Raw genomic sequence first — 25,643 nt, forward strand, 5'->3', positions numbered from 1 at the left:
GGTTGCAAATCATGCAACACCTTGATTTTTAGCTATTTTAAGTGACTACAGGATTCATATGTGCATTTTTTCCTTCAAAGAATGAAGTTGTAGAGGGCACAGCGAGACACATTTTGTTCTGTCAAAGCAGTCTGTAAGTGGAACGGAAAACCTTTGCTTGCTGATATTACAGACAGAGGCATGAAAAGAGAACAGGCTCCTGGTGCCTCCACACAGGCAGGTGCCCCTGAGTGAGTGCAGAGATCCATGCTCTGATCACCAGACAGCACTGAAGGATGTCAAAGCTGCCAAAGAGCCCCACGCCTGCAGGCAAGCAGTGATTCCCCTCTGTAACACTCACATCTTCAAATTCACAGCCCAAACAGGAGTCCAAAATTGGGCAACACACTAAAACTTTCTTCCAGAAAGGGGAAAGCACCTGTTCTAACAGCCTCTGTCTGAACCACAGGTCACCTCCTGAGTGCAAATTCCCCAGAGGATGCAGGTCCACATGGGTGATTGGGACATGTGGTGCCTGCTGACAGGCAGCCTGAAAGTTTGGCATTTGTTCCACATTTTAATTCCTGGAGCTTTACTGCTGTAGGATTTGTACCTCAGAAGCCACGATTCTTGGGGGCAGAATACAATGTACAGAGGGGCTCTGCACCTTTCCTTTCCTATTCCCTTTCTCTTCTGGATTTTTATACTGGATTTTAATTCTTTTCCTTCCCTCCCCCCCCACCTCCAGCTGCTTTCAGTTGATACAGGAGAAAGTAGAGGTCACAGGAAGAGCAGAGACACATAATCTAATTTTCATTTTGTCCATTAATCATGCACCATTTCAGCCAGCAATTTAACAAGGTGGAACTCTAAAGTGATCACTCTCTGGTGTGATGGGGAAAAATTCACTCTAATTCCCATTGCTGCTCCATGCTCCTGTTCATGCTGCACAGAGCAGCTTCTCCTTCTTACAGAGGAAAAATGGATCTACATGTCCCAAAAAAAGTGTGCTGTCCTGGAAGCCTTCTCAAAAGCTTTTTATTATATTTAAAATGTTGAGCTGGAGCTATTGGTGCTTCATTTGTGAATGACTGGATTTGGGGGGGTGTGGCTCAAAGCAAGCCAAACAGGAAGCTCTGTATTTCAGTACATTTTTTATACGAAGTTGTAACTATTGCTGCACATTGTTTGAGCTCACAAATCACAATGCTTACAGGTAGTTCTGTGTCTGCACCCCTTATAAACTCTGCTATTTGCCAGACTCCCAGCTAGTCAGGATCAAAGCACCCAAAGTGAGACAATTCTGGAAATTACAGAGGTGTGCACTAATCATATCTAAGGTCCAGGAGATGTGTCAGGTCTTGCACATCCACAGGGGAGGCAGAAGGAGGCTCCTTTTTCTGCTGAAGTTGGATGAGTACTGCAACATTTGCAGTCTTGCAAGATGATGTCTCAGCCCCTCTCTCTATCTCAGCTTTTTAAAATTCTTTTGTCAGAGAAAGAGAGCAAAGGCTTATCCTGAACTTCGAGGCAAGAGACCCAAGGACACTTATAGTCCCTTGGAGGGGAAAAAATGGGTTTTCCATACCAAAAAGGTGATAAGCCTGAGAAGTGTTATCTCTCTCCGAGGCCACTCAAGGGCATCATTCTACAAAAAGTAAGAATTAGCAGTACATTCGTTCACCCTTTCAGGGTTTCAAAGGAACAGGGAGATGTTTAAAGGAAGAGGAGTGCAGTTGCACAGAGGCAGGATAAGATTTGAGCAGTCCAAGACTGAGTTGCTGACAAGCATTATTTAGGAGGGACCCTGAGCAGTTCAGCTCTAGGATGGAAAAGGCATTTGCCAAGACAGCATTGCCACTCTGGAGTCTTCTGCTCTGCTCTGGTGACAGAGATGCTCATGGGTTCTAGGGAAAAAACTGTCCTGCAGCTGGCTGGCTTTCTCCAAAAAATTACAACAGGAGGTTTCTCTAGTAAAATCACTGACTTAAGTAAAGGGGTCATCATTCATTCCTAAACCAAATCTTCAAGTTCCCAGAACTACAGGGATTTCCCAAAATGCCAGTGCTATATAATCCCTGACACAGGCTATGGGGGCCAAAAGCCCCTTTAGGACAACTCTGACAGGAACAGGGTGACAAAGAGGTGAAATCAAAGAATTATTAAATTTTGTTTCCCAGTTCTTAAGGGCTAACAGCCAATGCCTGTGAAACCAGGAATATGGGAAGGGTGGCAGGGATTATATTTATCTGTCAGTGTTTCTAATCAAATTTACCAGCTGTGGAAGATGTTTGGGCATTCTTGTCTAGTCAAATCAAAATAATAAAAATACAGAGAGACAACTTTGAAAGAAGAAATGAGAATTAGACACTCTGGGACCTAACTGCTCTCAGTTTCTGTGGGATTTGGGAGCATCACCACTATTTTGAAAACCTCCCTTTGCATGTGAAGAACAAGGTCTGGTGATCCCAAATACTGCACCTGCTGTCAAGAGCATGGAACAAGAGCAGACTGGCTCAGTTCCTCTGATTCTACTAACTTAATTTTTAGTACTCCAAAACAGAATTACCATCAAGTTGTAATAATTAAGAGAATTTTCACAACACCATTACTGAGCAAGCCCTCTGTATTATAAGCAATTTTATTAGTTGCTGAGCCAAACCATATTTCAGAGGCAAAAACTTGATCAAGCCATATTTGCTAGGTGAGTATTATGTAGTGTTTCCTTGTTTCCTTTTCAGGTGCTTGATCTGAGGGCAGCAGCACAGAGTTGAAATTTTGGCTGCTTGTTGTGTATGTTTTCAGTTTTTAGTGAAATTATGTATTGCAAGCAACCCCTGGATGCACAACCCCACCTCTCCTAATAGACTTTTCTGTTCTGACAGGGATGCTCAACAGCATGAAATAATCCCCTTCAATTTACAAAAGAAGTTCCCAGTCTCTGAGTTTTAAACTATTAGTGATCCATCATTTGCAACAAAACCCAACACAGATAATCTATTAACAGCATGGATTTTAAATATTCACTGTTCTCAGTGGCAGTCTGCCTGGCTGTGCAGGAATGACTAACTGTGCTCTGGCTTCCAGGGACACCATCACAAACAAGAGGGGATTAGTGGGCTATTTCCTGGTTTAAGTATTTGAATTAGTTCCCTCTTTTCCCCCATTATTCTAAGCAAGAGGATATAACTCTGCTTGCAGGAAGGAAACAAGAAGCAGGTGATGTGACAGAAAAGCAGACACATACACACAGAGGCCAATTATTTTTTTTTAAACTACATTGCCATTTTGCCATTTGAAAGCAAAATTCAAATAGAAATGACAAGAAACATCCAAGCTTGCTTTTAAAGTAACAAATAAGCCCAAAAATCCTTCAAAAAGATTGTATTAAAAACACGGGCCTTTTAAATAGATAAAGCGCTTAAACTTTGGAGAGACTGAAATACAACTTGGTCATAACCTTAATTTTGTACTTGGATCCAGATACTAGGACAGAAAATATTTGATAGCAAATAGAAGAAAAAAATACAACAGGTCCCTATTCCTGACCAATAATGATACAAAACTTGTGCATAGGATTTGAAGGACAGCATCAACACATTCTTTAAATCCTTGTCCACCTTCTGCAACTGAGCCAGGACATCTCCTTCCAAAATAAGCCTGAGAACACTTTTTTTTCTTTTTAATCATGTGCTGCCCTTAGAAATTTTAGATTTGTGTTTTTCTCCTGTACCCAAATACTTCCTTTGTGGGAAAGCAAAAGTAAACATAAAAAAGAAATTGAATGAGCACAGTCAAAGGTCAGTGATGATCAACTTTTTTGTTGATACTGAGATCATTTTGCCATTTTAAAAATCAAGCCTGAGTGCTGCTAAGGCATCCAAAACTGCACCAGAATATATGGTCCTACCCTATTAATTTCTGTTTTTCAAGGACTGATATAATTGAAGACATGACCTACTTCCTGTATTTTCAGAAAATACAAATAAGGAAGATCTCATTGCTAAATGTATTTTAAAAACAGAAGAAAGAGAGGGGAGTCACAAGCAGTAGGGCAGAGAGGCGGGTTTGAGTTAGGCAGAGGTAGTTTGCCAGAGAACACAAAACATCCCTGGTTTTCACTACTGATCATTGATTTTTTTTTTAACAAGGGCATAGCATTTATGCAAATGCCAAGCCACTGGCAAATAAAATAGTTGCACCATCTGCACTCCCCTCTTCTCTGGAACGAGAATATTCCTTTGCACAGTGCTTGACCACCTGAAGCTGCCCCCAAACTCTGCCTGTGCTGTGACTCCAGGGAACCACAGCTGCACTCCAAACCTTGGGATTCACTTCTGTCATTAAAGGATATCAAACTCCTGTGTGCAGAGGTGGCTCTCGTACAAACCTGAGCCTTCGTTTGCTGTGGGTTACTTGCTGGGGTTCTCATGTGAAAAAGGCTCTAAAACATCCCTTGGGTACCAACTGCTGCTGCCTCTGCTCTGAACATCAGCACTTATTGCCCAGTTTAAAAGCCCCACAGCTCTGAAGCAGTGTATGACCTGTTTCTGCAGTAATAGACATGAACGTCTCAGAACTACAGTAATTTCACGATTATAAGCCGCACCTGATTATAAGCCTCACTTCCAAGTGTTGGCAACTGTCTTGGGTTACAATACAGAGTGTGATAAAAGGTATCTGTTCTATCACCATCTGTTGAGGGTGGGGACAGTGATCCTTATCTCCATGAGAGATATTCTGCTAATGAGCCATCCATTGAAACCAGGTGGGGCATTGTTCTTTATCTTTTCACAACCCATCCTTCCTCCAGCCAGTCATTTTCTGCTAATGGCCATTGAGTCCCACTGTGGGACTGATAAAATTACTGCATCCCATTGGAAGTTGCTCCAGCCAGGGGGAAGAGCCCAACATTTCTTACCAAGATAAAAACAGAGGTTTTGGGACACTAAGGGAGCCCCTTTCTCCACTGGACTCCAGAGGAAAACCGGATTTCTCCACATCACCACTGGACCTCCGGAGGGAAACTGCACCTTGTACAGGAGCACAGCTCCAACTGAGCCACATCTGTCACTGCAGGAGGATGCAGCCACCATGGAATGGGACTGCTACCAACACCCTGCCTGATGGGTGTCAGGTTGTACTCTGACTTTGTCAGGGTTTGGAGTTTGTTTCTTTGTAGTACTGTATTTCTATTTTAATTTCCCTAGTAAAGAACTGTTATTCCTAATTCCCATATCTTTGCCTGAAAGCCCCTTGATTTCAAAATTATAATAATTTGGAGGGAGGGGGTTTACATTCTCCATTTCAAAGAGAGGCTCCTGCCTTTCTCAGCAGACACCTGTCCTCCAAACTAAAACAGCAACTTTTCGTTCTTTGTCCATATATAAGCCGCACCTGATTATAAGCCGCACTTTGGGTTCGGACCAAAATTTTAGTCAAAATGGTGCGGCTTATAATAGTGAAATTACTGTAATTATCAGACGGAGTACACACCTTCTCACAAATCCATCTAAACACTAAACACACTCTGCTCCCTGGTCAAACTACATGGGTCTGATTCTCCTGCACAGGATGAGGCAGGATCTTGCTGCTACCAAAGCTGAAAGCCCCAAATGCAACACGACTAAGAACTGAATTGCCCTGTTTCTAGAGCTAAGGCAGGCTCCACATGCTAATTCTCTGCTAAGCCAAAGCATGGGGCTTTGATTTCCTAACCTCAGAATGTTATCTGGCTCTGGTATAGGATTACCATTAGCTCTGTACATCTGTCCTTACAGTAGGGTCACTGTCACACCATATGTCACTTGAACAACCTTCATTTTTTCTAGATTTTTGTCTTTCTTAAAATCAGTGTTCATCTGGAAGAGCCTAGATTCCCTTGGCTTTCAAAATCTGCTTTGCATTGCTAATGCATGAGGCTGTAGGCAAAATTGCATTAGTGAAACAGAGAAAGACACAGAGAGAGATACCAAAAACCTGCTAAGACTAAATGTTTTCAGGTTGCTCTTCTCTTCAATACTAGCAAAAAAAAAATCCCCAACCACCCAAACAAAACATCAGAGGAGGTTTATTCAATTTCCATTTACCAAACTAATGAACTTTTTTATTTTTTTTTCCTAAAATGCTTCTGCATAAGTTCATTATCCAATGAGTATTCCTGACTTGAAGCAGTGTATGTAACAAGAGAGAGCCTGACCTAGAAAGAGCAGGTCAGGCTCCACATGGAAGCCATCACAGGGTGGTGAGTCACAGCCTCAGTACACACAAGGTATGCCAATCTTTTGATGCAGGAGGAAAAAACTCCTGCAAAATTCATGGACAATTAATTCTCCCTCTCCCCTCTCTGGTACTGTAGTACTGGACTAAGAGAAAGGGTCATCCTCATCAGTCTCCAGATTGTCACTCTCCCAGAGGAGCAACAAAAGAAAGAAATCAGGGGATGTGGAGGGAGAGATGAAATGATCCAAGATCAATGGCCAGCTTTCTGGGACATTATGAGGATTTCATACTTCTGTAGCACCTTTCATCCTGAAGGAACTCAAACACCTCTAAAGGATACACTGATCTCACATGAAGGCTGCATCCAGTGAAAGGGAGCAGAGAAAACCTCGTCCAGGCAGGTGCTCCTATGGCAGGAACACCTGCAGGAAATGCAGGTCTCTGCCCTAGGGGTCTAATAATGTAACACAGACTTGTGCAAGGGGATGTAGGGGAAAAGAAGATTACCACAACAGGGAAATCAGCAGGAAAGAGGAAAGACATCTATAGCTTGCTTCAGAGGGGAAAGGCATCGAGTCAAACCACAGATATAAGAAGCAAATGGAAACACTCCACAGCCACTCAGAAACAAAAGCAAGAGCTGGAGAATTGTATTGAAGCTGCAAGGGAGATCCAGGACACATTCCTGTTGTAGAGGAAGACAACAGGGCTTTTTCTACTGCTTAAGAATGAGCAAGTCACAACAGAGTTCTGACTCAAGATGAAGACATTGAAGAAAACAGCCTGTCTCTCACTGAAAACCACAAAGGTTCCCTGCCTCACTTCTATGCCTCATCTTCCACTGCTTTTCCAATGAAAAAGTTCACCATGGAATGCAGGCAAAAGAGCAGCATTAACCACATCCCTCCCAGGATATCCCGTGGATTAAAGGTGCTCCTGCAGCCCTGACTCAAACTGGTCAGCTCAAAAGTATCATTGGAGAGCTCATGCAAAAAGTTTTCAAACAAATTCAGCTGCACTCAGATGCAAAGATACATCAAGTGTTGTTGTTCCACCAAGAGTAAATTCACCTAAGCCTCAATTTTTAAAAATCAGTCTTAACAGATCATCTTCCTTTTGTATTTCCCTATCTCCTTGCAGTCTGGGGCATCCAGGTGTGGCTGTGATCTTCCCCATGATGGGATGGTAAGATACAAATGACAAAGGAAGAGACTACAGGTTGACCTCATTGTCAGATAAAATCCATTAGGTGTGATTAAAACTTAACAAAAATGCAGTCACATTAAAAAATTACTATCATGAAGTGCACCGTGATTTACTGACTAAATGAATGAGAAATTTATCTGAATAAAATAGTCCTAGTCCTCCTGCATTGGCAACTCATGATAAATTGCTGATTGTGAGAAGATCATTGCTTGCTGTTGGATGACTTACACACATCGATTTTTCCTAACAACACTAATTATCATAATAGCATCTCCACATATATTACAGAAAGTTTCTTCTGAGCAAGCAAAAATTATTTCAGGCTTTCAGGCCCCAAACTGCAAAGAATAAAAATGGAAAGGAAGGGTTTACAAACTACCTCCTTGCCTTTTATTATGCAGATCTAAGGTCCAACCCACTGGATCTTACTTAATCTTGAAGAGATGGGAACAACATTCAAGAAAGCACAGGCATTGTGCAATGAAGCTGTGATCACAGTGGGTTGTTTTTTTGCATAGTGGTGATCTAATTTTGTGAGGCCAAAAAAAGTCTTTGAGAAAGAAGAATGCAATCCCAAAGAACAAGGAAAAAAAGAACCCCACCATTTCTCCAATTTCATTAAGATGCACAGGGGCAGACTGTGCAGCCCTTATGTAAGTGCTCCCATTGACTAAGGTTGTGTAGGTGAGAAATCTCTCACTAAGTTGAAAAGGAAAAGAACAGTCTATTAATAGGAAATTAAAAGTGGTGGAATAGATAAGAAAAATGGAGGAGAGAGAAAGAGAGACCACTGTATTCTCAATTAACTGAAAATCAATCACAATAACCCAGGTTCTTCTGTTTGAGAAATATAAGAGGTGATAAAAGACCACCTGAAAAAAAAGCTCCGCCATTCAGTGTCCTCTCCAACACATACATTTCATACATTTCAGACTTATCCATGAGGATTTTCTAAATGTCCATGCTTTTTACAGAGGAATGTGCTGCTCAGGAGCATGAATAAACCAGCCTGTTTACTGACATTAATGTTTTGGGTTGTTTGATGACCCAGTGCGCTGTACTTAGAGCAGAGAGCCTGGGCAGAAGCAGACACATCACCTGCCTTTGGTGAAAGAGCAATGCCAGAGTGCACCCAGGAGAGCTCCCAGTCTGTGCTGGCCACTTCCCAGCTGCTGTCTGCCATGGGAAGCACAAGCTGGGAGCTCTGCCCAAGTGACAGCCCTGACATTTCCACTCTGCTCTGACCTGTGGTGCCCAGAAGCCAGAGCCCTCTCTGGCACGATGCTGGCCAAGTAGCTGGGAAGCAGAGCAGGCAAGCAGGATGCTCCAGGCAGGTGAGTGGATAATGTTGGTTATGTTGGTCTTTGTTCAGCTTTCCCTGGCCAGCTGCAGAGGGGAACATCTTGCTGACCACAATGCAGGGCTGACATTCATGGTGTGAGCATTGCAGCTCTCGCTGAAAGGCTCAGGAACCCTGTTCTTTGCACAGGCTGTTTTCTTCTGATAGCTGTGGTTTTCCCCCTCTCTGACCTCCAGTCATTGCCAAGCTGGGGCCTTTTCCACTGCTCCTTTGGCACAAAAATCCCAGCTTTCAGTGCATCCCCAGGAAAGCAGGCTCTGTCCAAGTGTGCCTGCAGGTGACACCCCTGTCCCTGTCAGCAGGGCACTTGGAAAACAGCCCACCCCTTATGTAACCCGAGTCAAGGATTATTTTATTTTGTAGCAGTTTTCACTCCTGTCTGCATCTTGGGAATGACTGGGGATGCAATCCCTGTGCTGTTTGCAAACCAGGTGCAGGAATGGGTGAGTGCAAAGGAAAATTTCTAGAGTGGCACGGCTGGTGAGTTCTCTGGTGTCACAGTGAGAAATCTCTGACATCTCCCACTAACACCCAGAGCTTCACCTGCTTCAGACACACAGGAGTTTTGGTACATACAGACTGTGTTGTCTTTTACCTTGCAAAAACACAGAGAAAATTCTCCTTGATCCTGGACTAGCAATCCCCATGTGGTCAGATGAATAAGGTGAATACATCTTCACAGTGACCACATACACTAAATTTTACTAAAAATCCATGTGCATTGTGTAGTTTGTGATACACACAGCAACTGTTCCACAAATGTCTTCAAAGGCTTTAAATATTTCTGTTCTATGCACGTGTCTGTGGGAACAGTGAAGCTGTCTTCAAATGATAGGACCAGTTTTGAATGATATGAAGGGTTTAAAAGTAACTCTCCTCTCCACCTGCCCCATGTCTGGTTAAAAAACCATTTAAAATATCAACAAATATTTCATACTATTTCCATCTCCCAGACCACAGAAAGCCATGGTGCCTGTGAACTGTGACAATACCAAAAAAAGGTCCTGTGCTATTAAATAGGTGGGGAGGGGAAGTAGAGAAATAAAAGCTGGATGAGGAGAAACAGGAGGTAAACTTGAGCAGGGAACTTAGATGGAGAGAAGGAAAAATGGCTCATGGGGTAGTGGAAGAGAGAAGAGAGGCAGACAAATTATATAGGACAGAATAAAAAAAAAAACCAACAAAAAACCAACAGGAAAAATAATCCTTCCCAACCTGCTGGATTCAGAGGGGAAGAAATACACACTGGGAAAATAACTCCCTGGAAAATGCATGTTGGGCAGTCTCAGGCATCTTGCTTTCTCCAGGCAATGCCATGTACAAAAATGAATTTAAAATTCAGATTCTTTTGAGGATGTTTACTCTTCAAGGAATGTCATGTCACAAAAGGAGGAGTCATCTCAGGACAGACCTTACACTCTCTCTAGGTAGATACTTTAAAATAACTTTTCTTTCTGTTTTTTAAAGAAATTGGCTTTTGTCCAGTGTCTCCTAAAGCATAAGCAAAGAAAAGGCATCTTATAGGTTTACCTGTTTTCAAACCAGGAGATTTTAACCACAAGTGACAGAACAGATTCTGCAGAAGGGTGCTAGCATGAGCAGCCAAAGACAAAGCTCCTGGAGTGAGTAACCAGCTTTAATACTGCCCAAGTGTGGAACAGAAATGAAAAGGAGACAGAGGAAACACGATTTTGTGACAGTACTGCTGTACCCTATTAACAAATGTGGCTGTCTCAGACAGCACTAAGCTGGTGAACATTAACATAAAGAGGGCAAGATTCCCATTGCCCACGAGGAATGAAATCTTTGCTGAGAGAGCAGAAGCCACATTCTTTAGCAAATTAGATGCATCAGCTGGGATTTGGCAGAACCTCCTGAAACAGAACCTCCTCCTCCTCCAAATCTGCACTTAACCACTTGCTGGGACAGTCTTTCAAGAGGTATTAAGTGTTCCTGCTGTGGACACACACATGTTGCAACATTTAGGAGATATTTCTTGGGGGGGAACACACACACCAATAACACAATGCTTCTAGGTAACATCAGGCTTGAATATTTAGAAATGCTTTGGAAAGTCCCAGAAATAGGATCCACAAAGATAAAATGAAAGACAAAATAGGAAGTCAGAAGAGAGAGGTAGACCTTACTGCTGAGCTGGAGCATCCCAGACATCCAGGGAACACAGACTGATCATCAGAGAGCACTCCTTCACACACACACAGGTTAGGTTGAGTTCAGAGCTTTGAATGGATGCTGACACTGGTGCTGTTATCCCTGCTCTGGGATCAGGTGGCCAAGCGCTCTGCTGAGGCACAACCAGTCATATTGAGAAGGGACAAAAAAACCTCCTGGTAATGTGTCCAAAAAGCCAGAAAGCTATACTAGCCTCAAAGGAGTGTGTAAACACGAGTTTAAAAAGGGCAGCTGGATTCCACATGTAACCCACAAAACACAGTGATGTTCAGAACACTCCTGAGCTGCAGTAAAGAAAGGTGAGCAAAGACGAGCCCCTAAAGAACAGGATGGAGGTTGCTTTTTAGATAATCTCAATCCAGTTCAAAGTAGTATCTTTAATTAGAGGGTACCCTACAACCTTTATCCTTATAGATTGATTATTTGATAACTTTACTTTGCTGTGAGCTCCTGAACAGAGAGAAATCAGAGCAGAAGGAGAATGCAGGGAAGGAAAAGGGGGTCCCTGGCAGAGCAGGCTGGGTGATCACTGTGGAGCAGAAACTGCATGAAACCTGAGTGAAGCAGCAAAGACATTCCATCCTTCACACAATAAAGAGAGCACAGGGGAGGATACTGCTTGTGCAAGAATAATTCCTGTTGCAAGAGTATTTCTATATGTACAATTGGACCCTTCTTGAAATACTACTGAAAAAAACTAAATTTCAGGTTTGCTTGGAATTAAATCTCAGCTTGTATATGCCCCTGCTTTGGAGGGAGAGGGAAAGAGTTAATTTTTAATCCAGTCTCTTGTTCTCTTTACAAAGGGTGGGAAAGACAATGACACTATGTTTAAATTGAAAAATAAACTCCCAGACAACCCAGAAAAGGCTTTCCTAGCAAAGGGATTTGCTAACAGTTTGTTTCCTGCAGAACAGAATAGTCAAAAGGCAATTTTAAATCTAATGTTGGCAGAGATACATGAAATGCCACTGAGGCTTAGAAATGCTGCTGAGGGTAGAAATGCAGCCTGAAAGGAGACAGTTTGTTTCATCTCTTATAATCAGTACAGAGAGCAGTAAGGGCCCCAGATCTCAATAATCTAAAGTTCATTGTTACATGCCTGATGAAGGCTAACCATTCATTGATCTATGCATTTATATTCAGATATTTAAAAATTATAAGGACACCCCCACCCACTCCCCTTTAAATGGTTATTCTGTAGAAATAAGACAGGTCTGAGTGTGCTCAGATCCAAAACAGTGCCAGAGAAAATGGGTGGACAACTGCAAAGCCTTCTCTTGGGCTTTCCAACAAAGCCTATTCTCTTCCAAAATGAGTTTTAAGACTTGCTGGACTCCCACTACCAGCAAGGGAAAGCTGACCACTGATCTCATTGGTTTGCATGAGACCTGGAAGATTGGGCACAGAAGGGAGAAGAGATCTTCCCTGTCCCTCTGGAAAAGAGATGAAGTAGAGAGATCTTCCTGGCCCTGTATCAGGGCTGTTAAATCCTGCCAGGACCTGCTGCTGATTTTATCACTGCTGCAAACTCTACAAGGTCTGGTAGATCCACTGCACTCACAGCCTTCCTGCTGGTGACAGATGAAGGAAATTTGAGCAATTCCTTCACCTGTGTATCCAGCATGGACTGTAACCTGGAAATGATGACATTTCTTTTTGTGATGGGCATTTCCTAAAAGGACTGTGTGACACCTTGGAAATACAAGCACAACCAAAGGGGAGCTTACAAGAAAGAGGTCTGGAGTTGCACCAGAACCTTGATGGTAGAGATGGGTAAAAGAACAAGTTGGATTGGAATGGGGGTAAAGAAAACCCCCAGCATTACATTATCTTATCATTATAAGATTCATAATTTCACTTTAGTATTCTGAAGCCAAAAGGGGAAGGAAGAATCAAAGCTTTACTCTAAAAAGCAAACTCCTGTCCCAGATGGATACAGAACAGCTGGAAGTCAAGAATCCTATCAGTTCAGAAAACAGGAAGATAACTACTACCTTATCCCCAATATGTGTTAATTTTATGAGATTGTGATTTTAAAGTAATTTTAGAATTTCTGAATATTTCCAACCATCAGTGTTGTGAGGCATGAGTTGATTTTTGTTTTAGGCATTCAGACTTTTATGTATAGGAATTTAAACTGGGAATATCCATCCCTGTAAAATTAAGGTCTGATTAATGTTTTTGAGATGTTGAGAAGCAAACTGGCAAACCTAGGAACTGTAGACAGGAAATGAATAAATACAGGAGCAAGAAGAATTCTAAATGCCTACACTCCAGGAAAAGGTAAAGCTAAGGTCACATATGGGCTTACAAAATTTACACAAGGACAAATCTAAAACTCAAATATTACCTAGGTGGAAGCTATGATTCAATCTGCATCATGGCTGGGTATTGCAAGATCCCAGATTGGAGAAAAAGGAATCAGAGCAAGTCAAACCTGGCAACCAGTAGTGATGTACTAAAGGCTAAATAGACAAAGTGCTCTCAAGGATGGGAACCTTACTCTGTCTTTGGAATAAGTCTTCTCTCAAAATAAAAGTGGAAAATAACAAAATCTAACTCATGACCTGAACTCACTGTCTGCATGAAAACAGGACAGTTTATTGGTTTGCAATAAACACAGAGAGTTACAGAGGCCTGGGGACAATAAGAAGTTGGTTAAAAAGTGGCACAAAAAAACCACCAGGAAAGGGTAGCACTCTATGTAAAAATAAGCTGCTACTGGCTATAGACATTTCAAATTCACAGTGCTTCACAACTGCAGTTGTAATGAATAAAAACTGAAGGAGAGTTGATTGGCACACATTGAATCATTAAACTATTGGTCCTTGCTAAATAACAGGACAAACTGCTCTTTATGCAGCAATCTAGATCATGTAGGAAGGAAAAGTGTAAAAAAAAAAGAATTAAAATAGGGGACATTTAATATACACTTTGTGCAGTCAGTAATACAAATTATCTGCTTCTAAAAATAACACAGGACATTTTCTTCACAGATATGAATAATACACACTATAAGTCTTCAAGAAACTTGGCAAGAAGAAAAATCACACAACAATGTGTTTTTATAAATCTTAAACAAATGGAGAAGTTTCTATGAATCAAAGAGTTACCACTACAACTGTGTTTTTTAAAGTGGAAAAGACCAGTTGTTCTGGCAAAACAATGGAACAACTGGTTCAACAACAGCTCTCTACCAACAATGAGGATTTAACACTGAGTGCTGGTCAGCATGGTTTCACCCAAGAATTTAATAGCATCATAGGATTATTTAGGCTGGAAAAGACCTCTAAGATCACCAAATTCAGGCTTTAACCCAACACTAAACCGTGGCCCTTAGGGTCACGTGTGCATGTGTTTTAAATACCTCCAGGGATGGTGAATCAACCCCTTGCCCAGGCAGTCTGTTCCCATTTCCTTAAAATAGGATGAGTGGTTTAGTTGGGGCATGGGATCAATGCTCTTATACTTGAATTTTGCAAGTTTTAGGCTGGGCAAAAAAACTTGATAATGAAGAAAAAGCACTGCTGAATGAAAAGAACAAAGTCTGCATTACATTAATAAGTACACACAAAATGAGGAAGCACCAACAAAATTGGTTTTTAGGATTATGCCATGGAGATTGTTTGTTTCTAGTGATTTATGCTAACACAACCTCCTTGACAGCACAGTGGGCAGAGGACAGCAGGCATGGTAAAGCTAGGCTGTGTTCACAGCTAAGATGGCCACAATCCATCCAAGCACGTTTTGTTAACCTTTTTTTTTTTATTATTATTTTTTTTTTTTTACTTCCAGGTAGGCTTTTTAAAAAAGGCCAAATTTCAGAACATCAACAATCTCTTTTTCTCACTGTCTCAAAGACAACCTTCAAAAAAGTGTAAAATCTCTTTTACAATTTCAGAGAGAAACACACTCTTTCACTTCTAAAGGGCAATGATGATTATGTTTTGGAAATGTTCTCAGGACACAGGTCCCCCTTTATCTTTGGAATGCAAAACCAGACTGAGCAGATGATGCATCTTGAATGCATAAGATTAAAACAAAGGACAGATAATTAGATATGAAGATATGCTTGCAGGATGGTGTAATTTCTCTCCTTCATTCACATCCCTAAAATTTTAAACAATACAACTAGTGGTTTTGTTAGGAAATAATTGCAGCATTCTCACAGTCCCATGCAGGCAAATAGCTGCAGTATAGTTTTACTTTTCTTACACCCACAGAGAATTCTGTTTTGTTTTCTCTCATTACTTTCCCTCACACACTTGGCTCCAAATATCAAATTTTGCCTCAGCCATTCAACTTTAATTCCTCTGGGCTGCTTTTTTCTCTTACCATTATGCATTCGTATTGAACAGCTGGAATCAAGAAAAAGCACAATTATTTATTCCTAAATTTCCCAAAGAAAACGTTTTTACTTTTCCTCAGTTTGAAATTACTTTTTGGTTTGAGGAAAAAGAGAAAAAATGTGCCTTCCATAAAACCTTACATACATCTCAAGAACTTAATGGAACATTTTAGCTCAAACAACAGTGTGATTTTTGAGAAAGATGTGGGTTCAGACTTTCTTCCTTTTATTTCTAAAATTGTATGAAAAGTCTAAGCAAAGCAACTGTTGTTTCTTGGTGTGGAACTGATTTCTTTTATTATGACATGAGAACCAGAAGAAAAGAGGACTTCTACCTCTCAAATACCAAACAGGTTACCAGCCTTATGAAAATCTGCTTGCTGGATGGATCAGCCTATGAGCCACAGCTAAACGAGAATGCAAGAACCACCCAGGAAAAGCAAAAGCAGAAAAGAGCAACACCTGCCACACAGTCACAAACAATTGGGTTTGGGGCAGATCAGGGTACAAGGAGCAAGGTGGAGAGCAGGGAATTTTCAGTATCAATCTGACCAGTGGAGAACAGTCAGGCATGAGGTAATATTGGTAGGACAGAGTCTACCTTGATAAGGTAGACAAGTCAGGATCCACCATGAGTTTTGCTGGATATAGATGGGTCAGGATCTGCCTGGTTTTAACACTCAGTTCCAGCAAAAAATCCCATCAAAATTACCTTCAGGCCACCTCTGGAAAAATCCCTGACTCAAAAATCCAAACCAGTATCTGCTTTGTGTAAAACCACCCCAACCTGTGCTCCTGTGAAGAGAAACAAGATATAAAACAAGATATAAAATAAGATATAGGACTTAATGGTTCAGGGCACAGGGGTCATTCAGCAACACTGTGTTGAGAACTACAACTGCACTGCCAGTCCTGAATCTCCACAGAAAAGCAAAGGACTGACACATCTGACAGGAAAAGACTCAATACCCACAGTGCAGAGATCCTTTAGAGAAATCCTGTTTCTGTTGGACACCAGTTCTGCTAGTCAGGCTGCTGATTTAGCACTCTGCCTGTCCAACCACTCACACACACATTGAGCAGAGGGGCTTCCCCTCTTTACAAGAGTGGGAAGTGATGCTCAGCATGCCCAGGACACGAGCCCAGAGCACTGAGACATGAATAGGACAGTCAGCACAAATGGGTTTTCACCAGTGTCCATACACATGCACAGAACTGAGCCATGCCCACATTTTACAGCAGTGCACAGAAAACAAGACAAGGCACTTAGGTACATATCAGATGATCTCTAAATCAGCTTTTGGTTCTTGAATATGCCCTTGTAAGAGTAACTTGACAGAAGTATATGGTCACTGCTAACTATTAGATGAGGTAGAGTCTTTTTCTCCTTAAATATAATTTGTTAAATCATTGTGATTATTTAACACAAAGATTCGCTTTCACAAATCTCAATCAAACCCCAAAACTACAATGAAAGTAGAAACTATAAACTGACAGAAAGATACACTCAGTTTACATCCAGAAATGTATTTCAAACTGAAGAGTGCAATATCCTTATTTTTCATCTGTGACTATCAGCATGTAGTAAGTTGTAAAATCAGATAATCGGCATCAGTCTGTGTTTAACTTAACAATATCAACATTTTTATCACTTTTGCAAAAACAGTAAGTTCCATCAAGCACATCTCACAATAATAAGCTTTCTAATTTTCCACAGCAAAATGCTTTTCAGGGAAGCAGGAGAGAAAGAAGTAAGAAATACATTACAGTTAGAAACTTATTATTTCAACCTTTCCCACCAAAATAAATCCCTTCAGTGTAGGCAAGTGGGTTCCACAAGCAGCAAAGGGACCTTTTGATGGCTACACAAAAGCAAGAAGTCCCTCATTCTGGATGGATCAATAAATGTGAATTGCACATAATATATAACAAAGTATGGCTCTGCCTTAAGTATCTTGTTTGTCACAGAAATTACTTAATATCTGGACTTGTTTATGGAAGAATGTCTTGTTCTATCCAAATATCTGGTTTTTCCTACACTAAAAAAAAAAGAGGAACTGAGTGAGATTAGATACATGAAACCTTGGCTACCCATTCACATTGTGGAATTGCAGAGAGATACTAACATGAATTTCTTGACTTATGAAATGGAGGAGATGGCATTAACTCTTTCACACAGACAGTTCATCCTCTCAGCTGTTTGATGGGTCTTTGAGTTCAACAGATTTAACAAAAGCAAAATAAAATCAATAAGGCATTAGACAGCATGACCAAGCATCCTCTGCCTCTCAGTTACACACTGACAATTCTGTAGCTACAATTACAGTCTGAGTTCCATGTCATTATTGCAGTATTTCTCTACACAAGCCTTCACAAAAACAAGAGGCTTTAGATCACCTATATCTAAAAAAAACAGGCAAGCAGAATTAATATAAAAATACGAACCTTTGAGCTGTCACCATACATCCTGAACCAAAACCAGGAGGCAGATGAACATTTCTTTTTGTTTTGCAGTTAATTTTAAGTAATATGTGGTGTGGTCTGACCTGGTAAGGATCCTACTTCTCCTTACTGGTTGATCCCCAAACTCCATAAGCTGAAGGAGTGACAAAATTTACTGTATTTCTACATGCATTACAGTGTGAGTCACAGTTAAACCATGCTCAGAATGAAGTATTCCTTGTAGGTGGTGTGGAAACAGCTAATTTGGTGGAAAGCGGTTATGCTAAAATGATCAACCAACAATTCTATTAGTGTATTATACACTATTAGAGTATATCAGACTTCTTGACATGTTTTGGTGGCACACAACCTCTGTGAAGGCATCACCTACTTTGGGAATTGATTAATAACTTTAATCCACTTCTGAACTCTCAAAACAACATTTAGAAAATTTGTTCTTGAACCTTTCCATGACACCAATGGGCAGATCTTGGCAGAGGCTGCACAACTAAGAACACCCTGCTGACCGAGGAGGCAACAGGGCATTGATGCAATCACTATTCAAACCAGTTATTAACTCATTACAAAGTATTCCCCAAACCTGGCAATTCCTGCACCAGAGCTTAGCATGAAACACACCTGAGACACCTTAGCCTCTTGCTGAAAGACAAAATACTTAGGGTTGCTAGAGGCTGCTTGAAAGTCCCAGAATAAACCATCTAATCTCATCTCATCATCATGGTCCAAGCACCACTAAAAGCATTCCATTGTTCTTACTTTTTCTGGTCAAGACCAAAGGCTCTTGGCAGCCAAAATGTTCTTCCTTTGCTCCCAGAGCCAGAATGCCAAAAACACTGTTTAAAGCTGGCTTGATCCCTACCCCAAGAAGAAGGCACCAACTGCTCCATCTTTTTGTTACAATGCTAACTACGCAGTGGGGTTGGGATTCACGACCACCAAGTCTTGCATTATGAAAGAAAAGGAAACAAACCCTCCAAGGAAGAATGACTTCTGACCCAAAATTTCCCAGAGTTGCCCAGAAGAGGCACAGGGAAAGAGCAGTGAATTAACAACAAGTCTAAAGTATAATGCAGCTCAATTTCAGTTGTTTCTTAATAATCAGGTTCCGATACCACGTGAAAAATCCATCTGCAATGACATTCCATACTTTCCAGGAGAAAGAGGAGACTGGACAAGGAGGTACTAAGCCTTTTGTTGGCCTCTTGCTGTGCACTCACGCTTACCTGACCGAGGGCGGGGAGCGCCGCGTACGCCATGGGCTGACTGATCATTCCTTTCTGCTTCATGATGAGCATGCGCTTCTGCTCCTCGCTCAGCTGCGCCATCTGAGCCGGCATCTGCGCCTGCTGCGGCTGCTGCTGCTGCATGTAGGGTATCATGCTGCTCTTCCCAGGGTTTGCCATCGGTGGGGTCATCCTCTGGCTCAGCTCAGTGTTGAAGTGGGTCAGAGGTTTGGTGTTGCCGTAAGAAAGCATGTTGGGCTGCTTGCTCAAGGAGTTTGCCACCAAGTTATTTGGCTGCTGACTGATCATGTTCATGTGGTTTTGAGGGAGGTAGTTATTCATTGCGGACTTCTGGGGGTTGTTTGCCATAGGAGGCACTATTGGGTTTTGGTTGTTAAAGGCTTGAGAATACATCATTGGGCTATTTGGTTTGTCTGCACTGAAGGGTCCCCCGTAGGGACTAGAGGGAGGCCCCACCGGTGACCAGCTTGAGGGCTGATTTGGATGTTGCTGCTGCTGCTTCTGCTGCATGAGCTTGGCTCTCTGCTGCTGCTGGGCTGCCATCTGCTTGAGCTGCTCAGCTGGGGACAGGTCAGCACTGGGCAGGGTCACTGGCCCAGGCCCCGATGCTGGGTTCATCAGGAAGCCATTCCCAGAGCGTGCCTGCGTCTGCCCAGGAGTGTGTGCCTGGCTGGGAGTCTGGGGGGACTGCACAACACAGTTTGCTGGTGACCCAGCAGGGACTGGGGCTGGTGGTGCGCTGGATGCTGAAGCAATGCTGGAGCCTGTGGAGATGTTGGAGAATGGAGGACCAGAAGAAGATGGTCGGACCTGGGGAGACCCTAAAGGGACGTGAGCAAATGGAGAATGGGATGGATCGCTTTTTACGCTCGCACTCTCCTGAGTCTCTGTGGCAGGCCTGGGAAATTCGGGCTCCTTCTTCTCTTCAAAGTCCTCATTGAACAAATCCTGTATATCATCCTCTGGGACAGTGTTTGCCAGCTCATCTATGAGCTCCTGCCACTCCTGGTCGTTTAGGTTGATGTCTGAGAAGAGCTTGTTCTGATTCGAAAGAGATGTTTCAGAAGTGTCTATGCAGTTGGAGTCATCCAGGGGCTCTTGCTTTAGCTCCTTGCTCTGCAGGATGTTAAAACTCTCCTCCAGCTCCGTGCAGCCATTTACAGGGAGCTTTATCTCAGAAAGCCCACCATTTTCACCCAAGTCTTCCAAACCACTCCTGTGAGTTCCACTGTTCTGCATGGGCAGGGGAGCCTTCATGTCCAGCTGGTGAAGAGGAGAAACAGCAGGTAAAGGCAAATTAATGGGCAAGCTGTTGATTGCCTCAATGCCTGGCACATCCTTTCGTGTCCGCTTGCTGGTTGGGGAAAATTTCCCATCACAAACTCCGTTCTGCTGCTCTCCATTGAGAGGTGAACGTGCGCCTTCCAACTTCCTTTTGACTGTCTCTTGAAGCTTAAAGAAAACAAGAGGAGAGAAAAAGAATTAACCATTTTGCAGGTGCAAAAGAAGCGTTCATGGGCACTGTGATGAGATACTCCTCATCAAGCCAGTGACAATAAGTTTTAAAACTGATTAGGAAGTTTCTCTGATTTCATTCTTATGCCTTGATCCATTTGGCAACACAGTCTAAAAAACCCCAAACAACCAAACACATCCCCTTATCCCAAACCAAACCTTCCCTTCACTAGGAAAACAGAACTGTAGAAAACATCTGTGGATTTCAAGCTGAGTCTGTGCTAACTTCCAAGAAATTTAGGGAGCAAGTTGACCAATTCAACATTTTAGTGCCTAATACAGGGATGAGATTTAAACAGTGTGACTAATACAGTGAGGAGTCTTAAACTGGGATAAAAAAAAAAAAAAGATAAAAGGAATCACTAAAATGTACTACTCACTCTGATTTTTTTTTTATTGGAAGTTTCTAGAAGCTTCTTAAAAAATAACTGCAATATAATTCATTGACTACTTATATTGAAATGTGTTGTTGACCAAAAAAAAATTAACATAGTTTCATTTGATTATGTTCTTGGCTAACATATTGAGAATCACTTTTAAGGGAGGGAAAAAAAATATATATCCACCCTAGAAAATAGAAGGCACTTTGCATAATGTTAACTCAATCAAACAAAGAAAAAAAGGAAATCAGCTATGTGCTAGGAGCTAACATAAAACATAAATAGCTAACAGAAAAAACAGCAAGACAAGTCTACAGAAAAGCAAATAAATTGGAAGATAAGAACTTTATAAAACAATAGTGTATTAACTTCAGCTTTAAGTCAGGTTATAGGAGCATAGCAGAGAACTGTAGCAAGCAACAGGCTGAGTCCTTTACTTATGTACAAGGCTAAAAAAAGCATCTCTCTCCAGCTAAGGCAAAAAACAATAGTGGGGAGGGGAGGAAGCAAAGAGGTCACAGCTCTAGCAAACGCCTTCAGGACACACTTGCATCCTTGATACTAGAACAATAGAAGACAAAATACTGAAAGATTTTATCAGTTTTTAAAGTATTCTTACTGCTAGGAAAGTCCCAGATATGCAGCTCCCACCCCTTCCCTAACCTAGAGGTCCTCAACCTTCTTTCTTCTCACAATCCAGATCCCATTTATTTCTCCCATCCCAGAGGGCTGGTTCCCCTTTCATCCCACGTGTAAGATCTGTAGGTTCAGGAGGGAGTGGTTCTGGGAAGGCTGTGTCCTTCTCCTGCCCCTCAGGCCAGCCTGGCCTCTGTCAGCACACAAAGCAGAGGGATGTGGCCAGCACAGGCATGGCTGCAGCCTCAGCTGATGCCAGGCTGCTCTTCTGCAGAGAACCAAGCAGAAAGGCAAGGCTATGAGTCTTAAACTTCTGAATTGGGAGAGTTGGGGATGCTCATCTTGGAGTTCTGGGCAGAGTTTATGGCACCTTCCAGTGCCTACAAGAGAGTTGGAGAAGGACATTCTACAAGTGATAGGATAAGGGGGAATGGCTTCAAACTGACAGAGGGTGGGTTTAGATTACATATTAGGAGGTAATTCTTCCCTGTGAGGATGGTGAGGCACTGGTTTTCTAGAGAAGCTGTGGATGTCCCATCCCTGGAAGTGTTCAAGGGCAGGCTGGATGAGGCTCTGAACAACCTGGTCTAGTGGAAGGTGTCCCTGGCCACGGCAGGGGGTTGCAATTAGATGATTTTTAAGTCCCTTCCAACCTGGAGCATTCTGTGAATTTATGCCTATGCAGCTCTGTAGCAGCTGTCCATACCCTGAGTGTCCCCAGATTCTGGAGATGAGGGAACAGCACAGCCAGTGGTTTGTACCAAGAAGTTCCTCTCCCTGTGTTGCAGCCTGTGATGGGGAACTAGCCTGCAGCAACGTGGGGATCAAGAAGGCTGTGAACATGTTTTGGGCTTCCCCATCGAGTCCCTGCATTCCCACTCCTCTCCCAAATGCAGCAGCCCTTGTCCCCATGAGCTCCACAGATGTGCCACGTGGAAAGGAAGATCAGGATCAAAATCAGACCAGGTGGTCGGGTGATATAATGGGTTAAAATAGCACGTTTAAATACTGCCGCTGATGGGCCACTCACACAATTCACAGCTGAAATCACCCATTTCAACTCCTAAGCCATCTCACTACAAAGTCACTATTTGCCACAGAAGAACATTCCCCAAACAGCAGGTGACTCATGACCAAACTCAATGGGCACACACAGACAAAACCAGGAATTGAAGAAATGTTCAACACGTGTTCTGGCCCTTTACCCAAGTTCACATTGACCAAATGCTGGGCTAAAGTAAGAACAGGACCTGGTGGCAGGCTTCTCATCATGAAGTAAAATTCATATAAGGACAGATGGTAAAAAGTTTGTCTTGATGACAAGTAGTGAGAGTGATTATCTCCTGAGGAATACAAGTGAACTGACTCCATGTTTTTCAAGTTTGAATGAATACTCCACAAAAATATTGGTAAGAGCGATACACTTTTACATGGTTTCACACTTTGAGGTTTTAAAATATTACTATTTTATCCTGGATCTATCACCTTATTTGTATATGAATGTTTATCAAAAGAATCAAAACTATCTAGTGGCAAATAACCAGCCCAAAAATATAAGTTCCTAAAGTTTCTATCATGTACTGGAACTTGGATGTTCCCCTGTACAAATATGACTTTAGAGAAAATAAAAGCAGGCCAAGTATATAAATCTTCATAACCATGTTTATTATGCATTACAACAAAAAGAAGCTTGACATGGAAACTATTTTCTATCAAATATGAAACATAGTGAGTTGTGCCTTGTTGCAAAAAGAAATTAAATTAAACCTATTCTAAGTTTGTACCTCTACACTGCTCTCCATCAGAGACTTTAGGATTTGGGGGGTTAACAAGCACTAATATTTTTATTTTATTTGCTTGCTTATTGAAAAACTGTAGGTAGAGAGAAATGTAGCACGAAAGGTTTGTTTGAAGGCAACATGCTGGGTACAACTTGCAGCTGGGGAAGCCCCTTGACTCCAGCATTTTGGGGGGGTTGGGAGCCATAATAGTAGATGCATCTCCTTTAAATGCAACACAGAAATATTCTTACCAAATGATTTCAATGGAAACTTCCCTTTTCACGTCTTGATTTCATTCCCAATCACCATATTAACTCCTGGATGGTTTGGATATCCAGCACTGTGCATACACTGGCAAACAGTTTACCACCACCAGGATTCCAGAATGTCTGAGACTAAAACCCCAGCACTTCCCCTTCCCTCTATAAACACAATCCCTGAAGTAAAACAGCATCTTCTAAACTACCCTCCCTCTCCTTCTTAGTACAAGTACACGGTCTGTGCATGTTTCACAGCATGCACTGGGAAGATATTAGCAGGAGCTGAGAGATTTATGTCTAGGAGCAGAAGATTGTTGACACATAAAATAAAAATAAAAGGAAAATATCAAAATCAAAGGAAAATATTGAAATAAAAGAACCCTCTTCCAGCTTCATAAGCCTTTGGCTTTATTCACACCAAGCATTTGGCTGATGAATCTTCATCCCACTGCAGTTTCCTACCCCAAAGCACAAGAGGGTGAAGCAGGACTCTCGATTCTTTCTATGCCTTTGGAAAAACTCCAGTTGCAGAGTGAGAAAAGGTCAAATTTTGTCAGGCTGACTTTTCAAATGACTTTTGATTGGAGGAGAGGCAGGGGGACAGAGTCTGCACGCAAACACAGACGGACCCAAAGGGTCTGACCCAAGCCATGCCGAAATCCTCGGCAGAGCGCCGGGACGCGCCGGGACAGACCCGACGGATCACCAGGACAGTGTGGAGGCTGTCAGCAGGGCTTCCATCCGGGAGGAGAAGCTGCTCCGCTTCATCTCACCAGCAGCAATTCATTTTTCAAAAGGAACCAGACAGAGGTATTGTTGTTATAGCAACAGCCGAGCCGCTGGCAGCCCATCCTCCAGCCTGGAGCTGCCTTGGGTGGGGAGTGATGGGGCTCTGGTGGCACAACATCCTCTCACTGCTCCTTAAAAAAATAGCCAGCACAAAAAGCAGAGGGAGGTGGGGAGGTGAGAGGATGCGTTCTCTCTGTGCCAGCAGAAGCTGGATGAGATGCACAGGGTTTAACACAGGCGCACTTCTCCTCTGTGAGCCCCTGGATAAGGAGGCTGATGCCACTTTTACAGATGTTTTTGTGCACCAGCTACTGACTTTCCTTTCCTTAGGGCAGTTCCAGTCACCTCAATACAATACAAGACAAGGACAACAGTTCTGAGAGGTTTGGTCCACTTGGCTCTCCAGCTCTGCTGGAATGTGCCCTGCTCTGGAGCATCTTTGCTCCCTGTGGGAAAGCAGAGAAACTAGCCAAAGCCCAAAGTCCATCTTCCTCAGAAGATGTTTACAAAAAACAAGGGTTATTATCTCCTCCATATGCTCTTCTGTGACTCTTTCTGTTAAAAAATGATCTTTTCAGTCTGGCCCACCAGTCATCATGACCTTCAGTTCCTTTCCACTAAATTAATTCAAGTCTTGGGCCTTCCTCCAGGTTTTCTACTCTCCCTTCCACCAGTGTGTGTGTTCCTGAGTTTGCTCCCCCTTTCTTCTCCCTCCTAGAGCTTCTGTAGAAAGATCTTGGTACTTCTTACCTCCACCAGGGAGTATTTACCATGAGCTCTGCCAAACACCCTAAAGACTAAGTTTGCTACTTAACTTCTTGTGCTGCACTCAAATCCTCTCAACAATTTAGGAAGTGTCCCAGGGGTGGCTATGAAGTTACACTAAGCAAGTGGATTTGCCATGACAGCATCTAAGATCAGCAAGGAATAATCAGCATTACTATCTGCATGCCAGAAATTCAGCCTCAACATTTGAAAGGATTTTTTGCAGGCACATCCTTGCCCTATCACCTCTGACAGACATTGAAAAGCCAGTGCACCACTGCCTGAGGTACAGCCACATCTTGTCACCAGTGTTTTGATCCAGCAGCTCCACAGTGGCCCCCAATGACACTTGCTGCAGAGGTGGTGAGGAGCAGAGGACAGTCTTTCAAAAACCCCTGCTAGCTGAACTCAGCCAAGCAGCATGAAGGTGAGTTACAGATCACCACTTCCCACAATGAAAGTATTTCCTGCATCCAGCCACTCCCCACTATCTTACTTT

The 25,643-nt window shown here is 42.4% G+C and overlaps 1 protein-coding gene across 2 annotated transcripts in view; it reads right to left on the bottom strand.

Annotated features, from left to right (window-relative positions):
- The window catches only part of MAML3 (mastermind like transcriptional coactivator 3), a 217,733-nt gene that overhangs the window by 59,806 nt on the left and 132,284 nt on the right, over positions 1–25,643 (bottom strand). For both annotated transcript variants that reach the window (XM_033061251.1, XM_033061250.1), the window contains exon 2: positions 18,998–20,470. In XM_033061251.1, coding sequence (XP_032917142.1) covers positions 18,998–20,470 — 1,473 coding nt within the window. The remainder of the gene's footprint in view (positions 1–18,997; positions 20,471–25,643) is intronic.

The sequence above is a fragment of the Catharus ustulatus genome, chromosome 5, assembly GCF_009819885.2.
Source record: "Catharus ustulatus isolate bCatUst1 chromosome 5, bCatUst1.pri.v2, whole genome shotgun sequence".
Classification (NCBI taxonomy): Eukaryota; Metazoa; Chordata; class Aves; order Passeriformes; family Turdidae; genus Catharus; species Catharus ustulatus.